Source organism: Trachinotus anak, unplaced genomic scaffold, assembly GCF_046630095.1.
Source record: "Trachinotus anak isolate AG129_WGS33_773 ecotype Australia unplaced genomic scaffold, CSIRO_AGI_Tana_v1 ptg000004l, whole genome shotgun sequence".
NCBI lineage: Eukaryota > Metazoa > Chordata > Actinopteri > Carangiformes > Carangidae > Trachinotus > Trachinotus anak.
In genome coordinates, this window is record NW_027273855.1 from 430,001 (window position 1) to 440,966 (window position 10,966).

The following is a 10,966-nucleotide window of genomic DNA, read 5'->3' on the forward strand; positions in this document are numbered from 1 at the left end:
CTTCTAACGAGGTGATGCTGTTGTTCTGTGACTTTTCAAGCTGCTACATAATGAATGATGAGTGAAGCGGGTGTCTAGTCTCAACAGGTTTATGTTGCATCCAAGTTCAGTCTTTATCCAAAGGGTCCAAAGGGAAGAAATCATCAACAAACAAAAGGAAATCCAGATAAAATCAAATCAAAAGAAGAGACGTTCCACAAGACTCAGACTTTACATACAGGCTGCAACACCGGTGGTTCCACAGTCTAGACCAGAACCTGACGGAGCTCAGTTCAGGGCTGGTTTAGGCTCAGATCATACTGTTTCAGGATCAGATAATCTACACACACATCTATACATCAGACTTCATATCACAGCAGCTCATCAGGGCACAGCTACATTTACAAACATGTGGCTGGAGCTGCAGCTTCCTGGGACTTTCAGCAGCAGCTTCATATTATCGTAATAAGCCACCGTGGTTTTTTATTTACTTTATTCTATATTCATATTATTTATATTTGCTTGTGTGTTCAGCCTTCAACACTGTGCAGATCCTTGTCATCTGACAGATCATTGGTTAAATACCAGATAGGAAGAAGTCAGGAGGAACCAGTTTCCTGTCTTTTCTGTGTATAATTATAATTAAATGTTCATTTTACTGTTTTGCTAATTATTTGTTGCCCCACTTGCAATACCTCCGTGGCCAGATGTTGTAATGGTCTTGTAACCTCAGCACTCTGAACAGACAGCTAACAACAGTGGCCTCCAACTACGTCTAAACAGTAGAGTGGTGTAAATATAACTGTCGGGGCTGCTGACGTTAGTCGGTGCCAAAAGTTAAAAAACAATGAGACGGATTGATTCGATATGACTTACACCAGGAACACACTGCCTGCGTTGGTGGTGTCAGTGTTGTGTAATGTTGGCGGTATGATGTCACTATGACATCAACAGGTTTTTCCTCTGTCTGATTTTGTGTCACGCTTGAAAAATACAGATTCAGCGTCTCGCCTTTTCTTCATGTGTGACGTATCTCAGTTACACATCTTTCTCTTTTCATGGGTTTCCTCAGCACTGTGTGTCCGACACGTGATCCAAGACACCTTCAGTGATGTCAGACAAAGATCTGAAATTTCAAAAGGGATTAAAACCAAAAGTGTTTATATTTTTGTTCTTTTATTTCCTGCAGATTAAATCGTCTCTTTTGAACTGAGTCACAGTCGGTTAATAAAACAGAGCATCAGTCTGCAGCAGGATGTTACTGTGATTGTACCTGACAGGTGTGAAAGGTGTACACAGGTGATCAGTGGATCCTGTTGTGATCAAACAGGGAGAAAAACAACATTTATTTTCACACAAACAGTGAGTCATGTGCCATCTTCCCAGAAGACTTCTGCATCCAATAAAGAACACCACCCCCCACCCCCTGTGAGTTCCCAACATTGACGTCTTTATCCAGCAGGGACATTGTTTTGATTAATGCTAACATGTAGCCTTCAGGATGTGACAGGAGCCCTTGTTTAAGAGAAATGTGGAGATCTGGCACAACAACAGACACAGTGCAGGCTCCGCTGTTGCAGACCGTCTGCGTCCGCTGCACCAAAACAAGCGCGCCCTGCTTCCCTTTGTGCCATCACAAAATAGATTCCATAAGGCTTTAGCAGGCCCTGCCAATAGATATTACCGGGCTTATGTTAGACAACATTGTCATTTAAATCCGTGCTGGACTGATTTTTCAGGCTCCAGTGTTTGTATTTTTACTGCAGAGTTTTTTTGGGCTGATTTTAGCCCCAACCTCAATGCTCAGAAACAGAAGCTGAACTGAAAATGAAGTAAACCTGCACCTCACCAATCAAAAAGAATCTGGACACGTAGTATTAAAAGGATTGTAATATCAGACAGTCGTCCTCTATAGTGTCCTATACATGGGAAAATGTGGAATGTGAATTTACTGGTTGGATGTTACACAGGATCCTCTGTATGGTGTGTGGAGCACAGAGCACCTTACATAGGCTCAGTGGAGCAGGGGTTTATATCATGGTATTTATACACAGAGACACAAAAGTGTTTATTTCAGTTTAACACAAGAAAGGAACCAATCCTCTTAATTCAGAAGTTAATATGTAAGAACCTGATTATTATAAACCTGATTATGTTCTTCATCCTATTCGTCAATGATAGATCATGTACAGGCCACTGGAGGAAAACGACAGACTGTAAATAAAGATGGGCGGAGCCTCTGTGACGTCACCAACAGGTTTCTGGAGCTCATAGTGAGCTGCTTCGCCGTCGCCATCTTGGCAGGGCCTGACTCCAGTTTTCATGAAGGAGGAAATGATCTCTAGAGACCAGAACAGTTTCTGTACCAGGCTGTAAACATGTTTCTTTCTGCTGTAAAGTTGGACATTGAACATGAGAGTCTCTGGGGACTGACTCACTGCTGGAGCCAGACTCTAGTGGTCATTAGAGGAACTGCAGCTTTTGGAGGTTGAAGCTTGAGGAGAACGGTCACGTCTGTTTACAGTCCACTTTTCCACATTCTGCACTATTCAGTTTGTTAGGTTTAATAAAACTCCAGAAAAGTTTGATGATTATTATAATGAGACTGTTTGTATTTTCAGTCACAAAAATTATAACATTAGAATTTGATAATGTCGCAGCCCTTTGAATGAATGTGTCTTTGACCTAAAGGGTCAAAACAAAAAGACAGGAAGTGGACACAGGTGTCAAACACATCGTGCCTCACCTGTGCTCCTGGGGCAGGAGTGTTTCAGAGAGCTACCAAACACAAGCAGCCCCCATCCTCTTCAGACACTGTCCTGACAGAGCTTAGCTGAAGCATAATGAAGCCTTGAGGTCCAGACAGGGTGTGAGGTCCGCTGTGTTTGCTCCCTCCACAGGAGAACGAAGGTTCATGCTGAGCTAAAGCAGTTCTGCTGCTCACAGCCTCGTGGTGAGGGTCAGGGTTAACACCTCTCTCTGTTAGGATTCCCTCCAAAATCAAATGTGACATTCGAGCTGTCGGTGGTATCATCGCCATCAGTACAGGACTCCACCGGCTGGGTGGAGACTGGCAGAGGCACCATCATGGCTTTCCCTGCGAGTGCAGCAATAACTACACCATTATGACATGGCAGGTCACGGAGCATCAGGAGCTCCCAGTGTTAATTGGAGCCTTATTAAATGCCCATCATGCTCTGCAGCCATGACAGATGTCTTTGGGTAGCTGCCGTGGCTCCATCTGAAGGTGCTGTACACCTCCGCTGCTGATCTTCAAACCAGCCTCGCTGTGGGTGAGACTCGCTGCTCATTAAGGGGCTGCAGCGAGACGGCTCTGAACCTCACACCGGCTCATTTGTGACAGGGTTTAACGACCGGAGTCCCTGACAGACTTTTGGGGAGGCAATTGTGGAGGAGGTTGGTTTGTACAGGGAGAGGAGAGGGGAGGCAGGGGGAGAATGGGGTGGGGAGCACAATACCAGTTCAGTAGTGGAGATATCAACCTGGCATCAAACACCACGGCACATCAAAAGAAGACGCACGCCTCCTCCCTCCGTCTCGCACTTTATCTCCCCATCCCTTTCTTTTCCCTCTGTTACCAAGGAGAGGGGCTGACGTCGCCCACTCCCGCTAGGAGGGGGTGATGCAAAAAAGCTCTCCAGTCTCCCCTCTCTCCCACTCATGATGGGCTTGGCACGAGAAGAAAGAGAAGTGAGAGTCGTGCAGGGAGAGAGAAGGATAAACCCTCCGTGTTAGAGATTTACATTGCAACATTAAAAGCCAGGATTGCTGGGGGCCCTTCCAGCGTGGGGAAGGGAGGGGGAGGGGAGGGGAGGGGAGGGGAGGGGAGGGGGAGGGAGGCTATAGTCTTGTTGTGCCAGCTCCCAGTCTTAGAAAATGGCAGCCTGAGCCTGAGCCTGAGCCTGAGCCTGAGCCTGAGCCTGAGCCCAGGGAAGCGTCCTTCAGTCCTGCCTCAGTCCTTCAGGACCCCAATATGACTCTGGCCCAGTGAACCTGTTGCTTATCCAAACATTATACGTCCTGAATTCTGGGCAATAAATACATTTATTAACTAATTTATTTTCTTCTATTTTAGTTTGACAAATGTTTGATGTCTGCAGGTCAGAAACCAGAAGTCTCATATCAAACATACATGGTTTCCTACTTTAGGTTAGCAGATTTTGGTGCACATATTTTTAGATTCAGTGTGACTTTGTCTCCAAAGTCCAAACAAACATGAACATGTTTAGAAATCATAGAAAAAAAGACTCAAAGTAATTCATTGATTTATCCAGTGGTACAAAGCAAACAGGAACGGCTGAGAGAGAATTCAACAGGCTTCATTTTCCAAAATGATTATAGACTGAAAAGTGAACTGAATCCATGGTATCATAATATTTTCATAATATTTCCTGATTACTGTAAAAGTTCTGTTCATACAGTAAAAGTCAAGACTAAAGTAACGTTATCTAAAATAAATCATTTAATTCTACAGATTTTGAGCTCAGATTGAATATTGAATTGAATATAAGTCAGGGAGGTTCTAGCTTCCAACTGAGTTACTGTTCATTTATTTTATTAACTTCATTTTCATTCTCTTTCTATTTCTGTATTAACTCCAGGTTAGTGCCTCTCTGCTCTGAAGTAACACAACAGACACACTCTCCTCACTAAATCCACTTATCATCAGAAACCCTGTTGCACCACACTGCTCTCTCTGTGGTTCCCGCTCACCGAGCATTGCCATAGTTACCAAAGCTGTCCACAGAGGAGAGGAGGAAACACTGGAGAACAATAACACAGTCATATTTCCTGATGGAACATCTAGAGGAAGATTTAGAGGATTTTTCATCAACATGAATCCAGGACCGTACTCCCTCTGACAGCAACACCTGCGATGTTTGTCTCAGTTGTTTTGTTGCTGCTCTGTTGTCAGTGGATTGTAGATTAATTTAGTCCATGTTTTTTTAATCTTGACAGTTTATAGAAGGATAAGACAGAACAGAAAGACAGGAACATGGGGAGAGAGAGGAGGGAATGATATTCTGCAAACTCCCGCTGGCCAGGCATCGACCTGGGGACTCACTGCTCAGGGCGTCAGTGCCTGTGTGGTTTGCCCCCCCACATAAATGTGACAGGCAGACAGATCAGACAGAGACAGAGCATTACTGAACACAACACATTGTTATTACCCACAGTGCAACAGGTGAAGTGGTTAAATAAAGAGACGGCAGAGGAAACTACAGTGTGTGACTCCACAGGTGAGCTGCAGGTCACTGAGCAACACGTTCAGACAGTCACACGTCTGCTCACCCATCCTTCACGTCATCATTTGGTTTTTATTGGTCTCAGTTCTCAGTCTCAGTTACTTGTTTCGTTTTCCTGACAGTTTTTGTTGATGGGCTGGTTTCCTGTGACTCTGGAGATCTAAGAGACGAGGCACGTCGACTGTTCCAGCAGCATGTGTCTCCTCTGCAGCTCCGCCCAGCTGCTTCCTGATTACTGCTCTATGAGGAGCACCTGGCCTGGGAGGGAGGGCTTTAAAAGCGCTGCTCTCACAGAGGCTTCTAGCTCTGGGGCTGCTGGTCTTTCTGCCTCTCAGCCTGGGGATTTTGTCTTGTTCTAATTTTGTGTCTTTTGTAGTCCTGCTTTAAAGTGCTGGGTGTTGTGTATAGTTTTGTCAGTGAGGACTCAGTTTGAACCTCTGTCTAACAGAAGTGTTGGTTTCTCAGTTTAATATTGGTACAAATATTAGTTGTCTCCAAAACCCAGTTGAAATGCTCTGTAGTTATCCTCATGCTTCTCAGCCGGACGCTTGTTCTGTCTCTCCCACTTCACTCCCCCCTCCTCCTCCTCCTCCTCATTCTGCATCTGGTAATGCTTTCAAGTCGTCCAAGCCTGGGAAAAAAAAGCAACATTTACGTTGGTTGAACACAGTGTTTGTTTTGGTCAACTCCCAAACCTTCTCCCCTCTCCTTTATGTGGTCTCCCTCTCTGCCTCTCTGTACTCTCCAAAACTCCAAAATAGAAAAACACCATTTTCTAGATGTAATTGTTGTATTGGTGGTTGACCTGTTCCTGCAGTGAGAGCCCTTCACATGAGATCACATGGAGGAGAAAGATTTGCTTCATCAGTATGCTGCTCGGCAAACTGACAGTGCAGCATTCACTTGTAGCGGCGCTCTATGTGGGTGGGATCTGCAACCTGTTAGACACCGCTGGTGGCCCCTGAAGTGAGACCCCCACCCACCTGGTGAAGCAGGAGAAAGTCCAGTGAACGCACCTTTTGTTTTAACTTCAAAGCCCTGAGCTCAGTGTCTGCAGGGAGAAAGCCTCTCAGCCTTTCCCAGCGAGAGGCCTCCTTTTTGGGCTTCAGTTCCTCAAAACACACACACACACACACACACACACAGACACACACACACACACACACACACACACACACACACACACACACACACACACAGATGAGTAAACAGCCTGTTGCTGCAGGAGAAGAAGCAGTGTTGCTAGGGGAGTAGATTTATTTTTACCCAGCCACTCTGAGCCCACTAATTCTGGGGTTCCGCTCCATTTACCTGTGATTATGTCTTTGTTAATGGAAGCAGCAGGAGGGAAAAGCTGTTTGAGTTCTCCACTGATCCACACAGTGTTCTTTCTGTCTCACTTGACATCATGTATGAAGGGATGCCATATTGCAGCGTGTGAAGGATAGATCAGCTTCTCAGGTTGTTTCCAGCTGAAGCAGAGGTTTAGATTTGACAGAACAGTGGCTGCAGGTACCAACAAAAAACACAGACTTTCTGTGGTTAAATGTATTTTTATTCATTTTTAAAGTTATTTAAACGGAAGCAACCAACTTCAAAGCCCTGTAAACACCTTGTTTATATCTGAATACAATCCAAACCTTTTATCTAACAATATGAAACCCAAACAGTGGCGATCAGCACTGAAGCAGTTAAGTGGTAGATTAAGTGAATTAAAATCTTAAAGCTCCATATTTTACTCTTCCTCTGTGTGTTGATCTCCATCAGAAGATATATTTGTGGTTTGAAGAACCAAAAACCATCTCAGTGTAGTTTTACATCTCCTCTCTCAGGCTTCTCTCTGGAGCTCGAGTAACAACAGAGAATAGAGCAGCAAGGTGGGACCTTTCTGTGTGGGTTTCCTCTGGGTTCCTCCCACAGGAGACACACAGGTTTAGGTTAATTGGAGACTTTAAATTATCTGTAGGTGTGAATGTGAGTGTGAATGGTTGTTGGATGAACCCTGCCCTCTGGGATTGGCTCCCGCCCCCCACGACCCTGTAAGGATAAACAGTATGGACAATGGATGAGTTCACCGAAATGGATCAGAACTGGGTCAGTGCTTGCCGCTGGCAGATACTTAGGTTGAGCTACTGAAATCAGCAGTGGGGCATCAGAGCTGCAGAGTCTGTCCCCACCTCTGTTCAGAACCTGATCCGGGGGGGTCGCCGTGGATGACGCAGTGCTCTGGGTTTGTGATGAAACTCCACCTCTGATTCTTCTCTCTCTCCCCCTGCCTCTCTCTCTCTCTCCCCCTCTCAGGGACGTCATCAAGAGAATAGACCAGTCAGAGTTTGAGGGATTTGAATACATCAACCCCCTGCTGCTATCCACAGAAGAGTCTGTATGAAGGAGAGACGAGCTTCCTCCTTCGCCCACCTACTGTCTGTCCAAGCTGCCGTCTCAGCCAAAAACCACTCGCAAGCCAACTCTGAAAGGCAAGCAGGAGGAGGAGTAAAGGACAACATGGAGGATGAACTCCCTCTCTGGACCTGTCAACAAGGCAAAGCAAACAGGAGGACGGGAGCGTTTCCCTCCTGGACGATTCAGATTGTTTGTGTCGGGTACAAAATTCTTCTCTCTCGGAAGACACTAAAGACACTGAAGTACAAGAACATTCCCTGTCCTTACATTGTCTTCCCCTCTTCTCTTTCTTTCTCTCCCTCGGCTTCATCCCTCTCTCCCGTCAGAATGTCCATCCTCATGTCAGAGCATGACTGGCTTTGTGATTTGAACAGAGAGCTGTTGTTAATTCTGTGCCTGCCATCATGAACACAACATCGACCCGACTCACATCCCTGGACGAATATGACAGTTCTGCTGAGGAACTTGAAATTTTACGTGCACTTTTTTTTTTTTTTTTTTTTTTGTTAATTTCTTTCTATCTTGTTGGGGGGAGGGGGCGACGCCTCACACGAAACAAGAATGTACAATGACAAAGGAAAAAAATAAGTTATTATTGTGTATTATATTGTAGGTCGTGAATCTGAAATTGACGATGCCTTTTTATTGATGCAAGTGGCACATTTTCATCTGTAATCACAAACTTTGCTTTTTATGATTTTCACAAACAATGGGGGGAAAATTGCTGAGTGGGAGACAACTTTTTATTTAAGAAGTGCCTCAAAGATCAAATTAATGACCTTGTCTCTGAATGCACTTATCTCTTATCCCATCATGGACTCAGTGGGTAAAGACCAACTGAAGCTGTGGCCAGACTCTGCCAGGGTTGGTCCAAACTGATCAAATTTTAGGGGAATCAACACATGTGGAGCACAGTAACCTGCCTCAGTCCTGACACACAACTGAATCTTCTCCTTTTTAATGCATCAATTCAAATAAGCAGCGTAGAACCGATGATTTATGATCTGTAGATTCACAGGAGCAGCAGAAATGACTGAGACTGGAGGCAGAAAGAGACGAAATGCAAGGTTTGATGTTCAGATATTTGATAGTGGAGGTTGGGTCCTGCTTTTCAACACCAAACGAGCATTTTGAACTGTCACCCAGCAGACAGCGTCCACACTGTCCTGTGTTTAGATAAAAAACCTGGTGTAAAGCTGTATAAAGGCCACGGCGAGCTTTCTGCCAATCACAGTCTGGCAGCTTTAGAAAAACATTATATCAGGACTTCAGCTGAGAGGGAGGGCGGTTCATTGGCTCTGGCCTCCACAGTGTGCACAGGCTTGCTGGCCGAGCTCGGATTCTTCCACACCAGCTGCCACTGCGTGACCATCTGCGGCCGGTCGACAGTCTCATGTGACCGCTCGCTTGTTCTGCCTTGTGGAAACGTGTCTCCATTTCTATTTTGGGCTCATTGTGTGTTTCCGCACCGAGGCTGGTTTTACATGATGCAACCACAGCTGAGAGCCACTTACAGCGTCAGATTGTTCCTTTAGTTAGAGTCCGCGTGAGAAACAGTCTCTGTTTGCAGTCACCAGTCATTACAATGAAAGAAGGTTTTCAGAGCTCCATCAGAAACCTCGTGTAGTGGGCGGGCCGGTGTTAGATGGACAGCTGGGCACTGACACAGTACAACACAGCGATTCGTTAGCAGTGCTGCTGAATAACGACAACTGCTCCTTCTAGAGACAAGAATCTAAAACTGTTCCTGTTACTTATTCGTCCCTGAAGCCACAGGATGTAAACGACAGAGCAGATCTGCTGTTTCGTTTCATTTGGACTTGAAGGGCAGATCATCGTTATTTTACACACAGGAAACCAAACCGTTTATTTTAACTTCAGTTGTATGTTTCATGATAAATACACTGCTTCTCTGCTTATTTTAATTCTGGTATCTCACACATTTTTAAATTGATATTTCTTCATTTTAAATTGAATCTGACTGATTAATCTAAAGATCTGAGTTTGTCACCTGTGATGATTTGTCTTCATTTTTAGACATTTTAAAAACTGACGTTTAATAACTTAAACTTAATTTAATAAGTTTAAAATCATCAAAAACCATTGGTAGATTATTGATAATGATAATTGTGAATTACAACCTGTCTCCTTCATGTTTCATATTGTGTGTGACACATTCAACTGAATAATTAATTCGCCTTAAATCAACTTAAAGTGTTCAAGAAACATTATTTAACCTTTTTCCATCACTTCTGCTGCAGAGTTTCCCTCTCTGACGTTTCTGATGAGCCTCGCCCTTCTAACCAATCAGAGGAGGCCAACATCAGGGGCGGGATCTTACAGCTGTCAGTTAAATAAGTGAAGATGCTTGTGGTCTACTCCAACTCTCACCCCGAGGCTTTGAGCTAGCATTAGCTGCTGGAAGACGGGCTATGTCTGACCCACAGGTTAGCGAGCTCCTGATTCCTGCATTAGCCGAGACAGCGAACACATCAAGGATGTAGGTGGAGCAGGGGGTGGGAGGGGCGGGAGGAGCAGGGGGTGGGAGGGGTGGGAGGGGCGGGAGGAGCAGGGGGAGGAGCAGGGGGTGGGAGGGGTGGGAGGGGCGGGAGGAGCAGGGGGTGGAGCAGGGGGTGGGAGGGGCGGGAGGAGCAGGGGGTGGGAGGGGTGGGAGGGGCGGGAGGAGCAGGGGGTGGGAGGGGTGGGAGGGGCGGGAGGAGCAGGGGGTGGGAGGGGTGGGAGGAGCAGGGGGTGGGAGGGGCGGGAGGAGCAGGGGGAGGAGCAGGGGGTGGAGCAGGGGGAGGAGCAGGGGGTGGGAGGGGTGGGAGGAGCAGGGGGAGGAGCAGGGGGTGGAGCAGGGGGAGGAGCAGGGGGTGGGAGGGGTGGGAGGAGCAGGGGGTGGAGCAGGGGGTGGGAGGGGTGGGAGGAGCAGGGTGGATGGTTTGAAGTCTCATGCTAGTGCTTGATTTCCAAAAGTCGCAGACAGTAGCTTTAAGAGGACAGTTGTCACAACAGATGTTGGTGACTGGAGATTCATCAAAACCCAAACTGAGTGAGCTCCTGTTGACCCGGGTCCACTGATCCGGACCAGGTCTGGACTGGCTTCTGTCCGTGTCTGCAGGCGGTGATGCGTTCGCCGGCACGCTGATGTAGTTCAGACTGAACCTCGTGGATCTGCCGCCTGTCTCAGGACTGTATCCGCCCCCGAAGGTCAGGAGGACCCAGCACCAACCAAACTCTCTGTACCTCTGAAAACTTTAACTATCAGAAGTCTGACATCGATCAGATTCTTCGTCTGGTCACATGTATTGATCTCA

At 46.3% G+C, this 10,966-nt stretch overlaps 1 protein-coding gene across 4 annotated transcripts in view; it reads left to right on the forward strand.

Moving 5' to 3' along the window:
- Positions 1-9,857, forward strand: part of prkcz (protein kinase C, zeta) — a 113,273-nt gene extending 103,416 nt beyond the window's left edge. For all 4 annotated transcript variants that reach the window (XM_071475041.1, XM_071475044.1, XM_071475043.1 and 1 more), the window contains one exon: positions 7,548-9,857. In XM_071475041.1, the coding sequence (XP_071331142.1) occupies positions 7,548-7,635 (88 nt within the window). In that variant the 3' untranslated portion in view covers positions 7,636-9,857. The remainder of the gene's footprint in view (positions 1-7,547) is intronic.
- Positions 9,858-10,966: the final 1,109 nt, after the last annotated feature.